This window comes from Pomacea canaliculata, linkage group LG8, assembly GCF_003073045.1.
Source record: "Pomacea canaliculata isolate SZHN2017 linkage group LG8, ASM307304v1, whole genome shotgun sequence".
NCBI classification, from domain to species: Eukaryota; Metazoa; Mollusca; class Gastropoda; order Architaenioglossa; family Ampullariidae; genus Pomacea; species Pomacea canaliculata.
In genome coordinates this window covers 25,476,510-25,501,842 of record NC_037597.1, presented here as the reverse complement: position 1 = coordinate 25,501,842, position 25,333 = coordinate 25,476,510, and the positions used below count along the sequence as shown (strand labels likewise).

At 44.1% G+C, this 25,333-nt stretch overlaps 1 protein-coding gene across 1 annotated transcript in view; it reads left to right on the top strand.

Annotated features, from left to right (window-relative positions):
* LOC112570190 (SPARC-related modular calcium-binding protein 1-like) overlaps nucleotides 1-25,333 on the top strand; it is a 50,216-nt gene that overhangs the window by 17,401 nt on the left and 7,482 nt on the right. Inside the window, 8 exon segments of the mRNA XM_025248501.1 lie at nucleotides 15,796-15,985; nucleotides 16,930-17,238; nucleotides 17,545-17,598; nucleotides 17,887-18,009; nucleotides 18,231-18,295; nucleotides 18,298-18,481; nucleotides 23,429-23,503; nucleotides 25,207-25,311. Coding sequence (XP_025104286.1) covers nucleotides 15,796-15,985; nucleotides 16,930-17,238; nucleotides 17,545-17,598; nucleotides 17,887-18,009; nucleotides 18,231-18,295; nucleotides 18,298-18,481; nucleotides 23,429-23,503; nucleotides 25,207-25,311 — 1,105 coding nt within the window.

The following is a 25,333-nucleotide window of genomic DNA, read 5'->3' as shown; positions in this document are numbered from 1 at the left end:
TGAGTGTATGTGTGTGTGTGAGTGGATGGTGGGATGGATGGATGGACAAATGTCAATATGCGTGCTTAGAGCTAGTCTTTACAGCTACTTGTAATTATAGTTCTTTCTTCCGTTCTTGCTTGCTGTCGTGATTTTTATTTACCTCCATGGTTCGTGCTCATCAAGCCTCGGAGTGATGTACGCCCACTCGGGTATCTGCGCTCGACACGCACCACTGAGTCATCGCGCGCTCCACGAACAGCACGAGGCCAAGAACACGTGACATGTCGTTATCGTCGTCTTCATCTCATTCCTGACTTCTTATATGAAACACATTCCAAGATGTTTAACTCTGTCAAGAATTTAACACGCCTTTGAATTGACTACTTCATTCCCTGATAGCAAAAGGTCAGAGTTCACGAGTAGAAAGTGTTTCATGTCTTCAACAGTAGAATCTCAGACTCTGCTACAATTAGTTTCTCATTTCATTCATTCATGATTTTTCGCTGATATCGGTCACTCAGGGGAGCTTGGCTGGAGTGGGTAGAGTAAAATAACTAACCAGGTGTTTAACCATCTGACTCATTCGCCATGCTTCGAAAGTTCTATTTCTAACGCCCAAACATCCTAAATTAATGAAACCACACACACACACACCACACACACACACTCGTCCGTACATGCATTTGGGGTACGTGCATACATAAACAAAATGAAACTCACTCCCCCTCCCTCGCCACGTTACAGGAAAATCTCAGATACCCGTATGTCAGTCCCAATCTCTGTCTGCTTCACTATCCAGGCCTCGGCTATACCCGTCCTTTAGAAACATTTGCTTTCATGCACAGGTATCTGAGAGTTCAACAAGCAGTTGGTGACAAAGCGCGCAAACCACTTGATGCGTTCATCTCTCTCTCTTTAAAAGGGAGATAATCTTGTCTACCCGTTTGTCCCGGTGGTTACTGTGTCTATTCAAAGCCCGAGCAGACGGCGGCAGGTCTGATAGGAGGAGGATGGTGGGAGGTGTGTGTGTGGAGGTTAGAGAGGGTAGGGTAGGAGGGTTAAGACCGCTGTTTTTGTTTATCTTATTCAGGCTTAGCCTTGTTTTTCCACCGAGGCGTGCGGGAGCGAGCGAACAAACTCAGACCCTCACACCCTGGCAGTGAGGCAACCCTCGGCGATGGTGCGCCAAGTGGTTGTGCTGCATCACGGGAGCATGCATGGCGAGAACACCGTAGCCAGGTGGTGCAGGTGAGAGAGAACAAGCCGGGCTGTCTACCTGGCATCTCACGTCGACTTGGCGGGCCGTCCTTCCTTCCTGGCCACCTGATTGGAGGGAAGCGAAAACGCTCAGGTGTGTCGGCAAGGTGTGCGAGCATTTTCAAAAGGTTGTGACCGTTTATGAACTCACCTGAATGATAGGATTCTAATTAAACAGAAAATGGTAGGGAAGGTTTTTAGTGCATGTCTTTCTTGACAGACTTTGTACTCGACAGTCCACCTTTCATGGCCGATATCACCATGACTATGATGTGTATGTGTGAAGATCAGCTGAGTGTTACGGTAATTTTGCTTTTTCTTTGAGTGGTTTTAACGGTTTTAAGTCCTTCGCATCTTTGAGAGGAGAGTGAAATGTGAAACATGAAATTTCGAGTTTCGGGTGTGAAAATAATATCAGGTAGATGCTCAGAGAAGGGGTAGGACGAGTAAAATGCGTCATGACCGTCTTTTCCGACAACAGACCAGCGGACAGTTTGGCAGAAATCTGACCTTTGCCCTGTGATTAGTTGACCTCATTTGATTGCAGTTTTAGTTTTCTCGACAAAATTACAAGAATGGTGGAACTTACTGAACTTACAGTTTTACAGCGAACTCTCCGTGGTTTTACAATGATTGCCGTTTTCTTTTTCTCTTTTGTTTGCATCGAAACGAAGTAACAAAAATCTGATATTTTGTGATAACTATTTTTTATTAACTTTTGATAAAGCTGGCAAAAAGATTTCTCAATTCTTGCACAAACCCGTTGCATAATTCGTCAGTCTTCTTTGCTCTTTCTGTTTTCGTTGTTATTTCATTCTTACTGTATTCAATAGTAATTGGGGTGGCGGAATTCAGTAGGGTGGGGGATTGTCTTCAATTCAGCTTCTAATATACATTCAGGTGCAAATTTTTTCCTTGAAATACAAAACTTTCTGTTTTATCACAAACTGGTTTTACTCCTTTGAAGCAGCGCCGTTTATTTCCAGTAATGATTTCTGTCTCACCTGCACTTTTCCTCCTCCACCTTCTCCTCCTCCTCCTTCTCCTCTCCTCTCTCCTAGAGGAATAAGGAATTCTCTGGCACGCAAGTGCTTCAAGTTGACTTCAAGTGCGAGGTCTTGAGCGACCTTTGCCTTCAGTTTCCTTTCCAAATGATGATGCCATTCAGGCTTGCCTCCTTTTAAGTTGTACTTGAGAGATAAGCGGCGATGATGAGCGAGGTATCGTTGTCGTCGTGGAGATAAAGCTGATGCTTAACTACTGCGCACCCTGCTGCAGATGTCGTGGTGCAGACAAACAGACAGGTTCACTGGAATGGCATTCATCTCTGGTTCCTTCTTTAAAGACGAGAAATATTACTCCGGTGTGAGTGAGTGTTTCGTCCAAGAAGATTAAGACGATAACATCGAAGAATAAAACACAGAAGCCAATGAACTTTATTTCGTACTTATAGATGACAATTTAAAAGCGGTAAGTTGGTTAGCTAGTGGTAAACAGGTGTAAATAGAAAACGAGAAAGAGAAAAAAAGTGAAGTAATGACAAGAACAATAATAAACAGAAGCATCTTCTGCCTGTGTGATGCCAGAGGGTCGTAAAGACAGATCGTCAGACAAGGAAAGCAAAAAATATTGAATCGAAGACTCAAGATTCTTTATTTGTGTTCCTACAGGGGCGCTGAGAATATAACAATACTTACTTCAACAGGACAATCCCATATAAGTACTCATAACCACACACCTTCTCTGTCTTACTTTATCATTGCTTACATGGCTCTCTCTCTCTCTCTTTATTCCTCTTCTCTCCTTTCTACTATCTCTCCACTCCTCACTCATTTCTGACAGCAAATCCAAGACTTCACCACACAGTCACTGTACAGCCTGTCTTTCTTCACTCCCTCACTCACTCCCCATTCCTCTATCAATTTGAAGGTCTACTGAGAAAGAAAAGCCGATGTCATGGGAGTGTTAGTGAATGATTGGTCTGCGCCAGCAATGACAGGCACGACGAGAAAGTGCGAGAGTCTCAGGTCCAGCAAACGAGGGCCTTGCGGGTGAGAGACTTTCACGCTTGGGTGACCCCACGTCCCGACTAGACCCTCCCAGTGAGTGAGTGGTGGGCACGCGCGCTGCAGGGGTTGGGATAGGTTGAAAGGCTGAGCATGATTCATGGCGGCTTCTGCTCGTGGGAGGTAAATTCCAGTCCTCGGAGGGAACCCCAGCGAGCCTTGGACTGGAGGTCAGCGTGCCCTGGCGAGCTTCTTGAACTCGTAGTCACCACATACACCATACATCACAAGTTCTCGGTGCCCGGGCATCGGCTAATGTAACACTAAGCAATTCTAAAGGAAATTAAGGCGTTTCCGGGTATTTCACCAGCGTTTCCGGGTATTGCGTAAAGCAAATGTCCAGTTTTCCTAAATACGAAAGGACACAAAACACAGATTTCTTTGAAGAATTAAATTGCGACAAACATAAAGATTATGCTCCAGCGAAGCCACGCCTATAAAATTGGAGAGTACCACGTGACCAATAATTTCTATTTTTCTCTTCTATATCTTCTGTTGACGGTGTCTCGCAATTATTTACTCACATTTTCTCCTACAGGACAAAGGACTGGCAAAGACTTTCCATCTTTGGGACTAAGCTCTCAAAAAAAAAAAAGAACAAACAAACAAAAAAAAAAAAAAAAACAACAAAACAAAAACAAAAAAGAAAAACCCCAAAAAAAAAACAAAACAAGACAAAAAAGGATCGCAGACATGGATCTCCGTGTGAACTGAACTCCACCCGGGTGCAGGAAACAAGACACAGTGGAGTACAGTAGCTCGCTACCCGCACCGCGACTGTAACACATTCATCTGCCAAATCTAGCGGGATTTCTCTTAGCGCGGCGAGTAATCTCCCCAAGCCTCTCGCGGCGCTGCATTCAGACCCCGGTGCGACCCGGTCTTACATAAAGACATTAAACTGGCCGCCAATCTGATGGCCACCAAGCCAGGGGAGGTAAAAATCAACTTACTTCCCCTGGAAGCTGCAGGTAGCAGTTGCCTGCCCACAGGTGTAGTAGGTAACGCTAGACTGGTGTAGACGGATGCTGTCCTTGTCTGTCGCCTCTACATGTCCGCCACTCCCTTCTTTATACCATCGGGAAGAGGCTTTCAACAAAGGTGCCTGTCTCATTGCTTCCCCCCAAAACAGGAAGTGGTGCCAGCCAGGCTGCCTTCCAGTTGATGAGATCATTATGCAAATTCGCATGTTTCAGGGTTCTACAGCCGTGCGACTACCACTACAATTGAAAAATGTGGCGAGGTCGTGCGACGGATGTCTCTGTGAGGTCAGTCTTCTGGATGGGGTCAACTGGGGTTAGGTCAGGTCTGGTCTTAATGTCCTGTAAAGGGATGAGAAAAATTCAACCTCCTTTTTTTTGAAAAAGAAAAGATATAACACACTTTATTGAGTCAGAGGCTGGATACAACATCGACGACAATCTACTGTTTGAGACAGAAAGTATTTAGAGAGACAGAGAAATAGACAGATAGGGAGATGCCCAGAAGTATAAAGCAGAGACGAGGGCTAATGTCTCTACTTATTTTTGTCACGGCCTCGTTTTCGCGAAACCCTGCACCACGTGGGCTCTAGTGCACCCAGCGTCTGCTGCTGATAAACACTAAGGAGGAAAAGCCTCCGATTTCAGGAGAAGTGGGAAGGCGCTTGTACCTAGCCAGGACTGGGAGTTGTCAGGGTGAGAGAGAGATGTCTGTAGTTTCCACAAAAGATATTCACTAAAATTTCTCTCCAAGCTCTTTGAAGAGATGTCGGCGTCACTGGGCGGGTGGGTAAGGGTGGACAGATGTAGAATGCAGAAGGATGGTCCTTGTAAGAACGGGGTTTCCAAGGAGAGAATCGACTGGGTCTGTGGTGAGGAGTAGGGTGACACTGGAGTACTTGTGAAAACGTGTCGAAAGAACATGTGGGTGTAAGTATGTTTGTCTGCCTGCTTGCTTGGATATCGTTAATATTTGTCCTTGTTCCTTCTCGTCCTGCCATGCATGCCTCTTTCAGGAGTTCCTCGTAACGCCCTTTCACCTTCACCTGTTCGGGTTTAAAGAACAAGGCTTGGACGTATGTCAGAAAAAAATCCAGAGGGAAATAACAGCAGAAACCATAGACGATTGCCGCAAGATGTTTATTGTGGCAGGACGTAGAATCCTCAAGATTTACTTACACAACACTGCCTATCATCTTTCCTCTCAGCACTCGCTAACTCTCCACGGCGCTTGGGTTGGGCGCTGCAGCCACAGTTGTTTGCTTGTGTCTGCTCGGGTCGCTGGTGTAAGAAAGAAAGAAAAATAAAACAAGTTGGATGCTGCTGTTACAAACCATGTTAGTTTGTGGATTGGGCGATAGTGTGAACCGCAAAGACCGAGGGGTCCACCCGTGGGGGCCGACGAATGCCTGTAATTATTGATGAGGAGTTGGGATGGAGACGCAGACCACAGGCGGTGGAAGTTTCTGGAAAGCGCAGTGCACGCGGGTGAAACAAAGATACGGGAAGGAGATATGAGGTGACAGTCTAGAAAGAAGAAGGTTTAAAAAAAAAAAGGGTAAGGGTCGCCCCGTAACTTTTCGGTCGAAGGGGAGTGAGGTGTTAGAGACTTCACTTTTTTTTCGAGGCTTTTCCTGAGGGCGGTGCCTATCTCCTCTTCCTCGCTGCCTTACCTTTCCCAACCCTCTACAGTCACCCATACCCGCCATACCCAAAAAAAATTAGTTTCCAGTAAGTACAGTCGCTTTTCCTTATCCGCACATTGCACCAGCCGCGGATATAAATTATGTTAAAAGCGGGTGGGGAGGACCCAGAAAATTCTAAAACTTTAATTTTCTGCTTTCCGTGAAGTACACTAAATCCACCCGAATGAAGTTGTCATGGACAGGGTCGCCCACCCAGTCCCCAGTGCAATGAATGTTTGTGTGAACCGTGCGCGATGAGGAAGTCGGGTGGGGAAAGGAGTTGGGGTGGAGGTGACCGGAAGGGAGCAGACTACAGACAAGTGTCGGGTATGTGACCCAAGACCTCAGGACGCTCGCTGTCACATCAAGCGTCTGGTGTAGAGAATGAGTGTGTCGTCTGGTGTGAGGGTGGATTCCACCCGTTACACAAAGAGTCGTGAGTCTCGACACATTGACTAATACCTATGACAAATCTTTATTTGACAGTCATGCACACAATTTACCATCGCCATACATTTGACAATGTGCTTGATGAAAAAAAAAGACAAAAAAAGCCCAACACCCTCTTTTCGCCACAAAAGTTACCTAAACGCAATTCTGTTTCATTTATTTATTTTGCGGCATCTTCAATCGGCAAGTGTCGGGTGCAGATTACAATCAGTTGATAGAATCCCAGGTAGACAACCCGACCTGCGGCTCGTGTGAAGGTGCGGGGAGGATAATGTCGACGTGTTCGGTGATAAATGTCAAAAGCATGCCAGCATCGCTGTCTGTCTACCCCGGGTGGATGCCTGAGGAGAGAGCTTCCTAAGACTCGGGCCGGCAGGTTGAATTGCAGGTATTTCACACCTATCCGAGAGTTAAATCAGTAAACGGGGGCAGCTTAGTCACAGACCTGCCGTCCCGCTGGGCGAGTCCTTTGCTCGACTCCTTATTGCTCGAGAGGAGAAAAGCGATGGCCGAGCACGATAGTGAGGGGAAAGTCACACCCACCCGAGATTCAAAGCTGTCGGCAGGTCTCACCAGGGGGGTAGTGGAGTCGTATAACTCTTCTCTTTTTTCACTGGGGACCCAGTGGAGGGCTGGGGAGGAGACGCGCTTACCATAGGCAGGTCGGATAAGGTGGCGCAGGTATGAAGTCAGGCATGAGAAGACGCTGTTGTAAGAAAAAGCCAAAAAAAAAAAAATACTAAAAAAAGGTACAGGTAGATGAAGTTCCAGTTTTCCTCTACTTTATTTTCAGTTTTCTTGCTCAAAGGGGACATTTTTGGCTCTGTTTTCTGTCTTGGCTGTCCATTCATTACCGATTGTCACCCCACGTGAGTTGCCTCGGGCAGGTGAATTCACCGGGGTTGGTTTCTTTTTTTTTTTTTTCTGTCGTATTAGCAAGTAAATGATCGGCACGTTAAAGCTGACGTTACCTGCTAACGTTCCAAGTGACACATGAACCCTGACGGTCCCCCTCCCCCTGGCGGGATACATGAGTCCCCTTTGACACGCCAGCCGTCATGAACAGGTAAAACCGTCATTGACATGAGCATCCAGTGAGCCCCCCACTAACATGTCAATCCCCGGCTGAAATGGGAGTCCCCGGCTCACCTGCACCCCATTGACATGTGAGTCCTGCTGACATGTGACCACCCCCACCCCACACAGACACACGTACACACTGTCGAACCCAGGTGAAGTGAGGTCTGGTGATGTGAACGCTCACAAACGTGACAGTCTTCCTCTCTCCCCTCCCACCCCATCAATATCTCCCCCATCGATATCTACAACTGAACCCAGCACTGTCGCCATACTGTCAACCTGCCGCCAAGACGGAGACCTCAGTCAGGTATGAGCCCCACTGACACATGAACACCTCACGTGTGAACACCTCACTGACACCTCCACCCCGACAGACACTGGAGCTGAGTAGAGTGTGTTGTAGACAAACACTGGAAGAAGGTGGAGAGCAATCACACATTCACACATTCACAGTCGGCAGTCATACCCACAGTCCGCAGTCATATATTCAAACATTCACAAATTCACAGTCGGTAGTCCCACACACACACTCCGCAGTCACACATTCACTAATTCACAGTCCGCAGTCGCATTTACACAGACACACAGTCACACTGTCCGCAGTCGCACATTCACACAAGCAGGTGCCAGGTAATGTCGCAGCTGATGTTGTACCTTGGTTACTGATGTTGGTCCCAACATGTCGATGATCAGTTTTATCTTTTTAAGCATTGCACATGAATGAAGAGAGTTGTCTTTTTAACGCTTTATTGAGAGAGAGAGAGAAGACCCCGAGCATGCTCGAATGAACAACATAACCACCGTCTGAAGGTTCAAAGTTCACCGTCTTTGTATTGCCTTCATAATAAATACTTTCATGACAACAACCATTCCATTTCCTGTTTGTTACCTGATGGCTTAGATACTTCCATTGAGTTTGAAGCTCACACCTGGGTTTTATTTTTTTGGAGAGTCCTACCTGTGTAGTCCTACCCGCATATGGATCTTCATTGGTTTCAAACGGAAATGGCGCGTGGATGGCACGATACCTCACGGTACTAGCCCCACCCCGGGGACACAGCCAGGTGACCAGGTGAGACTGTGTCCCCCTCGGCACGAGGGTCGACCGTCGAGCAGTCACTTCAGCTGCTTCTTGACTCTTGAGGGTCTGCTTCTTGGTCGTAAGTGGGTGACACTTACCTGCGGCCACCCCTCCCCCCCATCCTTGACCCTTGACCCATCTCACCTGAACGGCGGGCCAACAAAGTGCACACCTGAACATTCAATCGCGAAGTGCGGGTGCCGGGTGCTGGGTGCTTGCATTGTGTAACGCGAGACAGCCGGGTATGCGCGGGGCGACACTAAGCCCGTGTTGTAGCCTCGTTAGCGGCGGTTTGACGAGCGCACATGTCGCCCACCTGGTTACCTCCACAGACAGGTAACATTGTATAATGTTAGTGTTAGTGTTGGCAGTACTGTCTAGTTATCATTTGCTTCTGCATCGTATAAATAAATGTTGTAAGATAGACAAACCCACAACAGGTGTGTAACCCAGAATATTTTGTAGTAAAACTGACGATAAAATCAGATATTAATGAAATCTTATTAATACTCGTCGATGAACGAGAAATTTATTTATGAAAACTACAGAACCCACGAACTACATTTTTATCATAAAATGAAAATCACTACATCACGAGCAATATTCTTGTATTATGATAAACGGTTATAAAAGATATTTTAAAGTTTGAAGTAATTACATTAATTGTTGATTATTAGCACGTGCACCTGTTACTGAAAATAGACAGGTAACTATGTTCGTTTCTTACCATGGTTTATCATGACAGAATGAAAGACAAGATAATTTAAAAAAAAAAAAGAAATTTATTTTTAGCTTAACATCGAGCTCTTCAGACACTGAAACACAAAACTGACCTTTGACTCGCGGTTGTTTCTTCATGTGGCGAGGCTGGTGTGATGAGGGTTCATTGCTCTTTCTCTCTTTATACGTCCTCTCTCTCTCTGTCTGTCTCTCTCTCAACTATCAATGACCTCCGCGCTCTTTGTAAACCAAAGCCTACTGAAGTATACTTGAGGACACGACTGAAAGAAAGTAATTTCATTTTAAGACTACCCAGATTTATTGCTTTCTTTATTGGAGCCTCTTCTATTAAAGAGGTATGAAAGGTACTTAACGTCTGTTGGCTGAAGCAAGCAAGTCAGTAAATCATAATTTGCTTTGACATTTATATCTACCTGGTTAACACCTACGGCAGCTTTTTTATTAAAAGATCTTAAGTTCTTAGTCTAATTAAAACTAAGTGTTCGTTTTCTTCGCTTTTCTCGTTTTTATTATTATTATTATTTTATTTATTTATTATTTTTTTGGTGGGAGAAGAGAGAAGGTGTGTGTTGTGCGGGAATTGGTTTCTCCAATCTTTTCATCCTGGCATTTCTCTACCTGCTTACTTGTGTGCCTACGATCTTTCATTCCTGTCTTCCTGCAATCTTTTATTTTCTTCATGTGTGAATTTTTCTTGTCTTCTTACTTTCGTGTCTTCCTGTCTTCCTTGTTTCTTGCCTTCGAGACGAATAAAGCTTATGATACAGCTTCCAGTGGAAGGATCGCACGATGGGAAGCGGGTAGAAGGCACCCGTCGTAGCTGGAGACAGTTTGTCAAACCAGGCGTTGAGTAATACCTCCCAGAAGATAGACTTGAGTAGATACATCTTACATTATAGTTTTATATTTTATGCCAGCAGCAGCAGAGCGTCTGTGAACTCGGGTATGAGGTCGGCGGGTGTTGCTGACAGACGGGATTTGCCGTGGAACTGCGAGATGTTACGAGGCTATCGTCGTGTACGGGTATTAGGAGGCCGAGTGGGTGTCTAGTGGTTCCGTCGAGAAAGGTGCGAGACAAGTTGGAGAGGGGTGGAGTAGTGTTGCCGGGTGTCCGCTACCCAACGTGAGGACCCAGGTGTCCCTACCCCGCCTAGTGTTAATAGCACAGGTGTGCGTGTGAATCCCACCCCACTTTGTTCTTCTTTCCGTCCTAGAGTGCGTGTCCACCGTGTCCCTGGCAAGTGTCGACGTGTTGCCTTCAAAGGACCGGGTGGCTGTTCAGGTAACAGAGGTGTTCGGACTTATTTTTTAGTTTGATTTGTTGTCGTCTGTCGTCTATTACTCGTCAGTGTCTGTTTATTTATCTTACTGCACTCTGTGATAAGCAGAGCTCGTACAATTCTGCAATCAGTACCCGAGGAAAACTACTTGAAAGATTTTTGCAGTTTATTAATCGACTACAAAATATGAAGAGCCCTTGTTTTCGAGTGGTTGTAAGGGTGCGTTGATTGTCGCAACCTGGCGCCCTCTAGGTGCGGACAGGTGAGACAGGTGTGTATATCAATGTCCAGTTTACAGGTACTGTGGCTTGAGAGTGAGAGGTCAAAACTCGCCCCGGAGGGAAACTGTCCGGGTGCTGAGCTCTCATCCATCTAACTGACAAATACACTTACGCCATAGCTACTGACCTCGGGGTCAGGTTATGGACCAAAAGTTCAAATCAACTGCTTCAGTCGAGAGAAAATTGTCTCCACATTTTGTCAGCTTTTTCTAGATTATTTCTTTTGTTGTAAAGTCAGCTTTCAACAATTGTCAAGTCGGAGAATGACTCCATTAAAATTGGAAGAGGTTAGTCGTACATTTCATTACAGCATTTGTGTAGAAGATAAAGTTTTAACCACAAGTTGTCATCCACCCTTAATGACGACCATGAAAGAGCAGACTGGCAATGACACAAAATGACTGTCTCAAGTACACACACTGACAGTCTTGTCATTCACTAAAAGTGACAATATGATTCACTCTTAGCCACACAGACTAATTTTTTATTTATATTTATTTATATATATATATATTTTGTCGAAATCAGGGAAAACAGAACTACAATTATTGTCGTTCTACGGGGGTAAGCAACTAGTGCCCGGATGTGGTCACCTGTCTGATCGCCAACAGAAATGTAAAACTTCTGGTCTGGCACATCTTCTACCCCGGGTACCCTTTATAGTTCCATGACAACAATAAACGCAGTTCTTTAGTTCGTCTCAGTTCTAAGAAGGTTAGCGTGTGCTTTTGTTCGAGAGAGAGAGAGAAAAAAAAAATTAAAACCTGAACCAGAAGTTCATTCGCGCCAACAGCCGCCAACGTCTCGCCTAAGGTGTGCAGCAGAGCTCCTCCGTCTTGCAGCACCGTTACCTCTGGCGCCTCACCCACCCACGGCGTCCGCCGACAGGTATGCGAGAAGCAGAAATAGTTCCTCCCTCCTTGTGGTAGGCGGCCAGAAGGTAAGGAGCAAAGAATGCGCTGGCAGTGTGGGCAAGTACAAAGCCCTCTCTTCGTCATCTCGGAGGGGCAGACGATGGGGGGGAACGCGGGCTGCTCGCCAGTCGCAGGCCCAGGCTCGAGCTTCGATTACGTAAGATCCAGGGTAGGGATAAACAATGGCGACAGACTGACAAACGGGCGCCAAGCTTCCATCCGTCTAGATTACGAGACAGCTGCCTTTATCTCCTCAGCCAAGCCGCCTCTCACTGCCAGTCAGGGCATCCGTTATTCCCTGCCCTCTGCTGCCCCCGTGTCAGTGAGAGATGTAGAACCCTGCTGAATGCTCGTGATCAAAAGAAGAAGCTTCTGCGCCTGGTTGTAAGCCGTTAGCTCCCCTGACGGTGCGCCGTGCGCCTCCTGTCGGAAATTGTTAGAAATGTTGTAAAGGCTTGCCGTCCGGAATTGAAAGCACTCCCACGAACCGACCTGTATCGGGTTGAGATCTTGGGTAAGAGTGGTTAAAAAAAAAGTTGTTTCTGCCTCCACAGGACTATCCTCTTTCTCTGCCGCCAAGACCATCTTCGCGAAGGATGCGATGGCTGGCTTAATGAGCAGACAACTTCAAGCAGCAGTTGTCGTTCGTAGACGATTTCGACAAATACATGCTGGGATAGCAAACTTCAAAAACAGTAATTGTTTTATTTTTCATTGAAAACAAGCCATCACATGTGGACACACTCAATGATATAGGTCCTTACACGGAGGGATACAGATTCACGGTTCCTCACCTGTAATTACCCACAATTCCTGATGAAAAGTACAGTGGGAGGGAGCAGTCTTGTTAGTCTCTACTCAGGCGAGATAATGGGACTACAATAAACTGTGCTGGTCGGGGTAACTGCGACTTCATTGGATAACTACCACGAAGAGCAGATAACTGATAACGCTGGTATGCTCGTCATGAAGATTGTCTTCCCTTGATGGCAAAAGCTGGCAGCTGTTGTTGTAACAAGAAAATCCATCTCATACACTGTTGGTGTTTGTGGCTGAGTGTGTGATGTGTAGTAGATTGTTGGTTGAGTAGAGCTGATCGTAAACAAAAGTATTTAATTTAGTTGACATAAATAAATTGACTGGATGGATCACGTGGTTTGGGTGAAACAAAGAATCGTGTTATTTGGGTGATGTGACTGGGTGAAAACCCGGCATTGTCGGTCAGATTGGCAGCTTGGTGACTGACAGCCCGAGACAGACGATTGTGAGATTTGCAATCTGGAGATAAAGAATGATGACTGACAGGTTGAAGTACTCGGGGGGTCAGACTGACAGCCTGGAGAGACAGCATGATGGACAGTATGAATGTTGAGAGCGGGGTGAATGTCAACATGGCGACTTACAGTTAGAGAGTTGTGACATGGTGAATGACAGCTTGGAGGTTGATATCGGAGCAGACTGACACATTCGAGCTTTCTGTGTACAAATACACAAACCTGACAGTCAGAACCACACAACAAACAAGAGTTTATGAGGCGGTCTACAAGCCGTTCAAATTGGTTAAAAATTGTTTATAATCACGAATGATTATGAAACGTAGTTATTCTGCTTTGAGAAAACAATAAATTTTTCGGCACTTTCTTGTCTTTTACAACTAAGTGCAGTGGTTACACAAGTGATTTAGCGGTAGTTATAACCTACAGGCCTGTCATTAAATATATATATATGATGCTGCTCAGGTAGTATGTCTGAACATGAGGACTATAAACATACGAGAAACACAAATAAACGACAGTCTCAACAAGGTCAAAGTTCACTGTACTTTGCTTTATTTTTAAAGGTTTATTATCGATGTTAAATGTCGGTTAAATGTTAAAATGTAATAATGAGAAGTCAAAAAATTAAAGTGATTGTAGTTTAGCAAGAAATAATTCAGCTTTTTCCAGTTTGAGTTGATACAGCTAGATATTTACATGGATGCAATTATTTGGTTTATTACCAATTATGCCTTGTGTTCATCAAATTCAGACATCTTGTGCTTATGATTCCCCTTAAAAAATATGAAATTTCTAGCATTAAAACTTTCTGCATGCCTTCATATTAAAGTATTATTTTGACTGGCAGAGATAGTAAACAAACAGCACCCTTCGTCGGGTCATTTAAAAAATCCTTTTCTCAATGGGCCAGGCACTTCAGTGTCGGATTAAAAAAAAAAAAAACCCCACAAGACTTTTATATGCTTTGTTTTTCTTTCATCTTAATTATAGCTGAAAATTGTTCAACTTTGGCTAAACATTTTTTTGCTCTTTTCGTTAAACATTCTTTCACCAGCGGGACTAGTTGTACAACATCCTTGTAAAACTTCAAACTGCTATAACGAAACAAAATTTATAAATCATTTTAAAAAATCGCTTTTAATTTATATTGATATTGTTGCAAAATAAAAATAAGTAAATAAGTCCTGACGTGAATGAAAGTCTGGCTTAAGCAAAGATTTTAAAAAAATTTTTTTTAAAACGGTTGTAAAAACTTGTAAAATTGTGTTGTTGTGTGTGCACTTGGTTTCTCTTAAAACTAATTATGTAAATAAATTGAAAGGCTTTCTAGGTTAAATCTCAAATATGCTACCAGAAGACATTTTAGAGATACAATTCCAGACTAGCACAGTACCACCTGTGTTTTAAAACCGAAGTCTGGAACCCACAGGCCCCGTTCTTAGACCCCCGCGGGGCCCGAGGTAAAGGGGATAATTTAGAGCCCGATTACAATATTAATCAAATGCGGGGCCCCTGACGACTATCAAAAGTGCGGGGCCCTAGGCAGGTGCCTCGTCTGCCGGCCCCTAATCACGGCCCTGTCCACAGGAGACCCGTAATGAACCTTCAATGGCTCCACGGTGTATCGTTGCGCCATCTAGTGTCAGTCAGAAGGGTACCAGGACTTTAACTATGTAATCTCACCCTCGCAGGCTGCTAGTCTTCGACAGCTTAGACATCACCCTGGACACCTGCCGGGGCATCTGCACAAGGGTGATAGCTTGTCGCAAGCTTGTTGATAGCGAGGTCACGACTCGACCTTTCCCGGGATATCGTCTCGAAAATGTTGTCCGACTCTCAGGAGAGAGAGAAGTTGTGAAAGTGTGCGCCGCCAGCACATCGAGGAAACGAGCGCCCTCTGCCGAGCAGCACCGGAGACGCGCTTTCGTCGTCCCGACATAATCGCGGAAGCGATTGCCCAAGTCCTTGAGAGTTCTCTCCCCTTTATCGGGTAGCAGTCACGTGTTATCACTTCCATCCGCAGGCCTGTCAATCGTGCGCGTGCTGCCGGTAGGGAGGGAGGGTGAACGGGTACGTTAGCGCAGGAGGAAGTGGGAGGAAGAGGGGAGCGATATCGGCTTCCGACCGCAAAAGGCTGATTTGATAAGAAACTGTTCCACTCGAGTTTCCACAGGCGTGAGTTGCGTTCAGTGAGTGTAAAATACTTCACGGAGCTCGACAGGAATATGGATGCCAGAAGGAAAATGTCAACGGAAAGAGAAAGATGAACGGAACTTCCGCAGAGGCCATGCATTGTGTTTTGGGATTAAAAATCCAGCAGGTCTGGAGTGAACGACTACTAAAAAAAAAAAACAAACAAAAAAACAAACAAACAAACAACCAACACACAAACAAAAGAAAGAAACAAACCCCACCAACACAGAATACACACGAGACCCTTGTCAGAAATAGCGAGGTCGTGGAGGTAGTGTAAAGAGGCTGATAAAGAGAAAAACTGAAAAAAAAATTTTTTTTGAAACGTGCTTCGTCCTCGAGCTTTGATGAGTCGGTGTTGAAGTTATCTACAGTGAAGGTCGCGCATCATTCATTGAAATTATTATTATTTATTATTACACTTTTTATTTTTTTCTACAGACTACAAAAAATAACGATGGAAGATAATAATAATATGATGATGAGGATGTTGATGATGATGTTGATGGCTCTTTTTTTCGTGCACAGAGTCTCTTCCGCTCCCTGCGGGCCTCCACGTGCTCGGTAGACTGCAGTCAGTCCAAGGTGGAGTACGTCTGCGGCACGGATGACGTCACCTACACGTCACGCTGCGAGCTGCAGCGGGCCAAACAGTGTGACGGGAAGCGAGCCAACGGCTCCCGCATCCAGGTGCGCAGCAAGGGCCGCTGTCCCGGAGGTCGGTGCCTCCATTCGAGTCGTTTTCTCCTCCTCCCTTACCTTTGTCCCCCCTTATCTGTCTCTTCCTCCATCGCTTCACCTACTCTCTTCCTCATAACCATCTTTCATTCTTTCTTTCTGTCTCTCTTCTCTTTGTGAGGATCGTTGATTATTAATGCTTTTTTATTTTTACGATCATATCGTGAACTTGTTTCTTCCTTTTCTACGCCATCCTCCTTCCTTATTCATCATCTTTTGTCATCCATTCTTCTGTATTTTCCTTTCGTCCTCCTCCGCCTTCCTTTTCCTCCTTCTATTTTTCTTCTTTTTACTTCTTCTCCTACTACGTCTTTCCTTTCTTATGTTTTGTCTGCTGCGCCTGATGTTTACCTGTACAGGTAAACAGGAAATGCAATGTTTCCCATCCAGACTCGTCTCGCGGCTTGTTGTTCAGAACATTTCTGTGAGGCTCTTTATCAATGCATGCTTCGTTGTTTACTTTTTGTTTTGGTTTAATTCTAGCCTCCAGGTGGAAATGTAAACAAGTTCTTACTGTTAAATAATAATTAAGATTAGAATATATCCCAGCATGCTTGGTTTCTCGACAAATGAATGTATCACATCTACTGTATTTGTTTGCCCCGAAAGTTTACTTTTGTTAAACATTTATTTTAAACACGAGAAGTGATTAAGATTTAAAAGCTTTCTCTTCCTCCCCCGGAAGTGACGCAGCAGTTGATGGGCATGTTAGTACCAGTGCCTCCATGCTAGTGACCCCAAGGAAACTTTATTTATTTGTCGTAAACATCAGTTCAAGCGTTGGGTCTCACAAACAGATCGAATGTGATTGGCCGAGAAGTAGGGGAAGCAATCAATTGACGAATTAAACTAATACACATGCCGCTAGTTGTCTCCCCCTGTTCACGTGACATCGACGTTGACACGCTTGTCTCCCTTTGCCAGACACGTCTGTGGTGTCCAAGTGCTTCCAAGAGCGGGACGAGGCGCGCAAGTCGGCTCAACGTGATGACGTCTTGATCCCGTCATGCAACGCGGACGGCACGTACAGCGAGGTGCAGTGCCACACCGCCACGCGCTACTGCTGGTGCGTCACCAAAGATGGCCGCCACATACCGGGAACGTCTGTGCGCGAGCAGAAGCCACAGTGCAAAGGTCTGCCTCCTGGGAGGACTGTAGCCACTGCCACGGTCGCCTCCAACGACCACCGTCACAGCAACGACGGCGACGACAACAAAAATGCAACATCTGCCAGTACTAATTGCCTTTGCACCCACTTCATGGTGACAAGTGTTCCTAGAAGTGACATTAACATCAGTAGCAGTGGTGGTGGTGTGGGGCCGTGGTGGCGGTAGCAGGCTTTTTTTAAAAATTGAATTTTAAATTAATAGATGCTCGTCTGTGTGTATGCGCATGTGCATGAGTTCAAGGGTCAGAGAGAGAGAGAGAGAGTGTATGTGTTGCTTTTTGTGGCTTCGCGCTCGCTTCTGCGTTTAAAAGTGTGTAAGTGTGTGAGTGTGTTTGTCACACGTGACTAATTTTTTTTCTCTTTGCTGGTAGGCAGGCGCCGAAAACGGAAGGGAAGAAACAGTAAAAAGAAAAAGAAACGAAAAGGTGTGTTTGTGTGTGGACATTCTTTTATCTACGTGTATCTGTGTGACGTGCGTGCACGTGTGGGCGTGTGTCTGTGTATATATATATGTCCTCGCTCATGCACATTCCCTTCGCAAACAAAAGTAAACAAGGTAAGCAAAGCCACATTTTTCTTACTACACAACCATATTTGATTTTTAAATAGAATATATTACAGACGTCACTGTGACGTAATGCACATGAGTAGACGTACCCTAGTAGTGGTACCCGGTGTTGTGCCTGACTAGGGATGTTGAATGTTTATCGCAGAGAATGTTGCATCCACCACAGCCTGCACGAGCAAAGAACGCCAACCGTTCAACGCAGCGCTCGTGCAAGTGTTCCGTGATGAGTACGAGAGAATGCTGGCGGCCCGCGGGCCAGAGGCTGTCAGTGAGTACACACACACCCGAAACTAACTAAAGGTTGGCTTTGGAAGCCATAAGTTAGTTAGATGATTATGATGATGATGATGATTTTAGTGGTCATCGCCCTCTTCTACCTTTTTCTCCTCTGCCTCCTCTTATTCCATTTTTCTTTTCTCCATTTAAAAAACATATTCAAACAAGTGCACAGTTCTTCCCCTTTGATGTAACGGCTCTATGACGTCACAGACGACGCCTCCAGCACGGACGATGACGTCAGCATAGAAAAGAAGATCGTTGTGTGGAAGTTCACGTGCAGCTGGACACGAACTCAGACAACGTGCTGAGCTTCAAGGAGATCCGCAGCTTCCGCAAGATGGTGAAGAAGCTCATCAAGCCTCGGCGCTGCGCCAAAGCCTTCCACCGCTACTGCGACAAGGACAACGACCGCAGGATCCAGAAGAGCGAGTGGACCTTGTGCCTGGGCGTCGACATTAAACGTAAGTTTCACGCCAGTCATCTGCACACATTTCAGTGACTCATTCCACGGCCTCCTACCCGTACCCACCACACCCGCATTATTAGCTAGACTGGCTTCAAGGGACACAAGTCGTTGCTGATAGTTTGATGGAGTAGGGGAAATAATTTCCCGAGAAAGGGGAAAATACAGTCTAGGATTAATTGGTTTATTTTTAAAATTTATAATCAATGATGTTTGGTTTATCCACTTAACAAAAATGCGGACTGCTATATTCAGAAATGAAAGCACCTGATCAATGGCGAGTTGTGTCCCTTGCTAGACTTAGTCCTGTCCTGTAAATCAGTTCGTTGTTGGTGCTCTGGGCCCAGCTTCACGGCAAGCTTGTAGTTTATTAGCAGTGTAGCTAAGTGTTTATCAATTATCCAGGCAGGTGCCGTGCAGGTGGACCCTGTTTACCGCTAGCCTCGTCTCAGATTTGCTGTAATCCATGTAAACAAATTAACGACTCGTTTCTATGGATTGAAGCAAGCAAACATTTATTTTTCTCTTTCACTTGCAATGAGGTTCCGAGAAACACGCCACACGCCTGAAGTCTGATGGTGACGGACATTTATTGTTTGCAATTAATTTAAATTATTTTCAATTATAGTCTGGATGCGAAATGTTCTGATAACTCCCGACACTTCCGGGGAATGAAGGGTTTATGGTCTCGAGGGTTTCCTGACTTGTAGACCAGTTGTTGAGATAACCAGTGGCTAGCGAAACTAGGTGTACACAGTTTACAGTGTGCCTCAAATTGTTTGAACCGAGAGGAAGACATTTTAAAAACCTTCTAGTTCGACCTAAATCGCTTGGTCACCTGTAGGTGTAAGGAAGTGTGACCAGAAAAATTACCTGAAAATTAAAACAAAAAATTTTACCGAAATGACTTTAGCTTTTTGTTTTACCGCAACTCTTATCTACAGACGACGTAGCTGACTACATTTAACTACCCGGTGATGTAGATAGATATTTTTAAAATATAAAGTTGACTAATTTTTTTTAAAATTTACCTGCGTTATTGTTGGCTGATGTTAACGGGACCTGATGTTGTTACTCGGAACCTCTTCCTTTATCTATTTCCTTCGTTAGAAACATCACCGATCTCTTCAAGCACTACTCACGCCTTCTGCATCTCTTGTTGCTTTCATCGTTTTTCAACCTCATCGCCACAGTTTCATCGTTCGTGTCGTCTGCTGCGTAATTTGTTCTTTTGCCTTTTCGTGGTCTCTCTGCCATTGTTTTCTGGCTCTCTGCAAGTTTCTACCCTCCTACACACTCGAGACTAGAAGAATGATCATTCAGCCATCTTTATAAAGAAAAAAGTCCAATGGGGATTGATTCTAACATTGTGCCAAGACAACCTTTCCATTTCCTGGCTGGTGTTCTGTGGCGGGGGCTCGCCACACTCCTCGCCAACCTCTCCAGAATAACTTTTTCTTTCCGTGACATTAACAGCAACGAGAAAAAGTTACCTGCTCACTCACCTGTCGGAGCTTAGATAAAAAAGCAATGTCTAAAATATTTTACAGCAGGAAACTCTTGACATGAATAATTTAGTATTTTGTTTGGGATGGGAAACAGGATAATTCCTGGGCGTTAGGAAAAAAAAGATATTGAAGGTTTTTCCAGTTTGTTTCTGTCGTGTTACTCGGCTACTCCGAGAGAGAGAGAGAAAGAGAGAAAGAGAGAAACATCTAAAAAAATAAACGATAACAAATGAGAAAAACCGATAAACGCACGAAAGAAAGAACAGGTAAATATAAAGACAAGAATGGAACGAAACACAAAAATCAAATTGAAGTTTTCAACGGAGAGATGCAAAGGTATGGAAAGAAAGAAGGCAGACAGCCAGAAACTGAGAAAGAAAACACAAACAAAAAGCAAAAGTAGGGGTCATGGGGTAAAGAGAATACAGAGGGAAAAAGAGAAATAGAGAGAATAAAAGTGGGCGTGAGCGAGAGAGGAAAGCAGGAAGAAATACAAGAGACCTTATGGAAAAGATATTTTAATGGCATACAATTATTTTACTCGGGTGCACAAATAACAGATGCCTGCAAGGTGCATGGGTACAATACACCCGTTTCCCCCTGTTTCCTTCAAAGCTATCATTCGTCCATCTGGGAGAGCCCGGCTTTCTCCTGTCTGCCAGGAGCACGAATTAATCGCGATGCAATCGGGGTGGGATCGGGGTGGAGGTTAGGGCTCGCTTCAGCAAATGCCACAAGAACCGGAAGTAGCAGCACTCCGCTGCCGGAAGTGGCGTCACGAATGAAAGTGTCGCTGTGATCCGCCGACTGAACTGTTTACTCAGAAAGAGACAAGAACCGCATTCCTGCCCTTGGAGTGGACTATCTGCGGTTTATCTGACAAACCGTTTATCAGCGCCTTTCCTTCCTTTGTGGGTGGAGCACACGGATGACATTAGAACAGCTGCCAACAAATGCAGGAAATAACTTTTTCTTTTTCTTTTTCACTTCCACGCTTTGGCTTCATTGTTCTTTCAGCAACAGAATTAGCGTTTAATCTAGTGACTAATGTTCAGAAATCAATCTATCAATCGGTCTGTTAACTTTTTTGTGGTTTGTTTGCATTTTCTTGTGCATGCGCTCGTTGTCTCATGTTCATTACCTTTCTTTTGGGGCAATTTTTTCTTTATTGTACTTTATTTCCTGTCTCCTTCGTTGATACTTTATCTACAATACTATATCTATCCCATTCCAATAAAAAGATTTTAATTTTACAACATAAATGGAGGACAGACAGATGCGCTAAAGTGCTTAAAACTGCTGTTATTTTCAGTTTCTTGAGAAAATTATCCATTGTTATTCCCCACTTATTTGAACATCGTTCAAAGCAGTTCCAAAATTCATTAGGAATTGAGAAATTCTGCCAAACATAGATTGTCCATTCCTTTTCATCTGCAAGTATCTTTAAGGAAATACCTGTAGTAGCTGGAATGATTTACAAATATTTTCGCTTTTCTTTTTACTCAATATTTATAAACATCTCCAACTGTTATCTCTCAGGTATCTGCTTGTAGCGCCTTTGGAACTACATTAACTTGTCGAAATATTTCAGAAATGAAAACAAAATGCAGTTCTTTTGAATGATTGAACTTTAGAGAAGTAAAAAAAGAACGAAAAAATATGCGATAAAACAAACAGGAGTCAAATATGTTTCTTAAAACTATACTAATAAAAATGCTGATTTTCGTCATTAGCTAATTTCTATTGTTTTTGTTCTCAAAGTGTACATAAAAATTTATTGAAAGAAAGATCAACCGAATATATACAATGATGAATTATAATAAAAAAATTTAACCATTGTACTGCTCATTAAAGAAACTGCATTTTGTTGCCTAGAAATCTTTTCTCTGATACACAGCTTGCTTGGTGCTTAAGACCTATAGTTGCCTTAAGTTTCTGTGTTGTATTTTTGTTTGTGTGCCTTCACCTGTGTGTGTATCTTGATTGTGTACTTGTGCCCTCGATGTGTGTCGTGTTTGTGTCCTCACGTGTACACAGTGGCCCTCGACACTATTGCTCAGTGCTCAACACGCCAGCTCGCTTCGTCACTCGATAATCAGTCTTCGTCACTCGATAATCACTCTTCGTCACTCGATAATCACTTCTTCGTCACTCGATAATCACTCGTCGTCACTCGATAATCACTCAGCTCTCGTAGCTTCTCGCTTGCGTTCTCGCTGCTTGACAGTGCGCTCCCCTGCTTGTGGACTTCCGGCACTGCAACATGCTTCAAGTTGTTCTCTGTGCATCATCTCTGCTCCATCTTGCAAGCTGCTCGCTACTGACTGTTAGTTCTCGCCTCTGATGCATTCCACTAACCCACCCCATCCACTCCCACCCTCTGAACGAGTGCTGAAGCTTCTGGAAACGTCTGTGCGCATGCGTGGAGTGGAAATGAACGCGATGTTGTCGCGAGACGGAAAAATGGAGCGAGAGTGTGATGAGGTTGTGTGCTCAGAGGATAGGGGTAATTAGTAATTGGTAATGAAGGCTGCATGGAACAGAATAAAGGGTGAAACGTTTCATCGGTTATTGAAAGTTGAGTATGGTCTGAAATCTTGACATACGACGACTGACCAAACGTAACAAAACTAAGACGGAATAAATAAATAAATAAATCGGACTTTGTAAAAACTGTAAGAATTTTTGATCCTGATAAAGATAGAAAGATATAATTTATTTGTTGACATAAAGTTTCTTCATGCCAAACGCATGGTAATGTTGTGTTTGTAAGAATCTGTCTTTATGTTTGTGTATGTGTGTAATATGTATTGCATTTGTTTTAATATATTTATATGTTTGTATGCGTGGCTGTCGCAGGCATGTGTGCTTTCCATGTTGGAAATAGCATTGCGTGCATGCTATGTGCGTGCATGGTTTCTGTCGTGCACTCTCTTGTCTGTAACCCCGGGTATCTGACCTTTCGGTTTTCTAGGTAACATTCACTGTCTGACTAAAGATGAAATGATCGACTCTAAGATTTCAGATCAGTAACTCAATCAATCAATCAATTAATCATCAATTAATCAATCAATCAATCCATCCGAGAAGATTAAAAACGAATATCAAAGTTAACACGATCGAGAATACCCGGTCAGCTAAACTTTGTTTACGAAGGTACTATGACTGAGTACGCATGCGTGGAGAACGTGTTGCGCATGCGTGATGGCATGACCGACGACGCTGGACGCGCATGCGCGAGAAAGGCTGAGCGGTACGAAAGAGCATGCCCCGTGCCCCAGTCCACTCATCCTCATCGCTTGCTCTCCATGCCTGCTACCTTCATCCTCTCTGCATCCACTCACCACACATCGTGAAGTATGCATGTGGCGTGCCCCGGGCATTGTGCAATATTGATGGAGAGGGCAAGAGCATGCCATGACTCTCCTCGTTTATAGTTTCTTTTCGAATATTCATATCTCTCAACTCAGAGGGGCAGACGACCGACCAGCCGCCGGACAAGCCAGCCATCGGTAAGAGACATTTTTTTTTGTTTTTTTTTTGTTCACATGCTAAGTGAACTTTATGCGTGCATGCATGTGTGTGTGTGTGTGTACAGTATGTCGACTTTTTAGTTTGTTAGTATCTTTTTATTGTTATAATTATTATTATAAATTATGTCGTTATGTAAACAGATTCTTTGTTTTATTTAGTATTTATATTTTGCTTATTGTTTTGGTGGTGTGTTTTATAACAGATATCTGACTTAGAGACAGGCGGAAGATAAGCCTCGTTGTTACAGAGTTATTACATATGGAAATTAGTGATCAATATCCTCCTATTGTCAAATCTTACTAAATCTGTAAATGTCTTATTTATTTATTGAGTAATTAATTTATTTTCCTTAAGAACTGCGAATACACCAGTCATCGCGTCAAAAAAAAAATATAATACAGGAGTAACTTCTTACTTCACATCAGTTAAAAGACAGACCAAACCTGTAAATACCTCCATACTGGGAGGGGTTCGTGGACAATGGAGTGGCTTAGCGTCTCTGACAGTTCCAATGGTCAGCAGACACGGACTCTGCCCCGAAGGCGTGTTCATGCGCCAAGAGAAAACATGCAAATATGCCGAGATTTTAAACGAGTGTTTTCATTGTAACGTGAAAACCCGTAGTAATAACATGTTTGCTTTCTGCTTTGAACGCGTTTTCGAGTTGTTTCTGCCTCGTTTTAGGAAACAAAGGTCTTGCTGCAGCATCCGCTTACTGCACTTTGCCTTGTGTAGAGTGCATTCTACGGGAGAGAATAGTTCTTCTGGGGCAGAAAAGTGTGCTTTTTATTTTAATTCTTGGAGCAAACGGCTTTGAGTAAAATATAAAAAGAAAATAGAAAAAAGATTGAAATGCCTGTTACATCATTTGGTGGTGAGTTAGGTTGGAAACCTGTCAAAGGTTTTCAGTCTGTTGGATATTTTGATTTTATTGTTGAATAGGCTTTGCTTTTACGGGTAGTGTTTAACTCAGTAGACATTTCGAGATGCGTTCATTCCTGTCGTCGTTATGCACGCACACGCACGCACACACGTACATGGTATGCGCGCGCACTCACATAGACACGCACTCATTTTCAATATTTAAAGTCTCTCTTACTTCTCAAGGAGGCTGTAAGTCCATGGTTTTAGTGTTTTTAAAGATGTAACAATATGTTTGTAAAGGTTCTAGCATTAGTTAAACAATCGCTTCATGTTAAGTCTACATTCGATTACATTGTTAAAGATGATTGAAGGGATGAGTAAAAGTATTTATTATAAGGCCTGTTAAAACGAAAGCTTTCAGTAGCACACTGCATATTCTCTCATCATCTCACACAAGTACTGATGAGCAATAATTAATCTTTGTACTTTACTTGAATCACATCAAGCATTTATTTTTTATCGTTTTGCCTAGGTAAAGAACTGCTTCGATCACACTGTCCTGCCTCTGGCATAAAATTAAATCTTTGGGTGTCGACAGGGGTGGCTAAATTCAAACGAGTACACTCATTTCAAAATGTACCTAGAACTCGTCCCTTCAGTCAGTATTTTTTGTTTTTCTTTTTTGCTTGCTTGTGAGTTGATAGTCTTTTCTTTTCCGCTGGTTTCTGCTGCCGCGTGCTGGTTCTTCTGCGCTGGTCATCTGCCCTGCGCTGCTCCTCCTGCCTCTGGGTGTGGCCTGACCCCCGACGCTGTCTAGACCCCGTCCTCAGACCCCTCTCTACACCGCTGCGACCCCCACTCAGTCTGACACCCCTCTCCACCCGCCCCACACCTTCGCACAGCAGCAGGAAGAACAGGACAGGTACTCTCCGCTCATTGGCTTA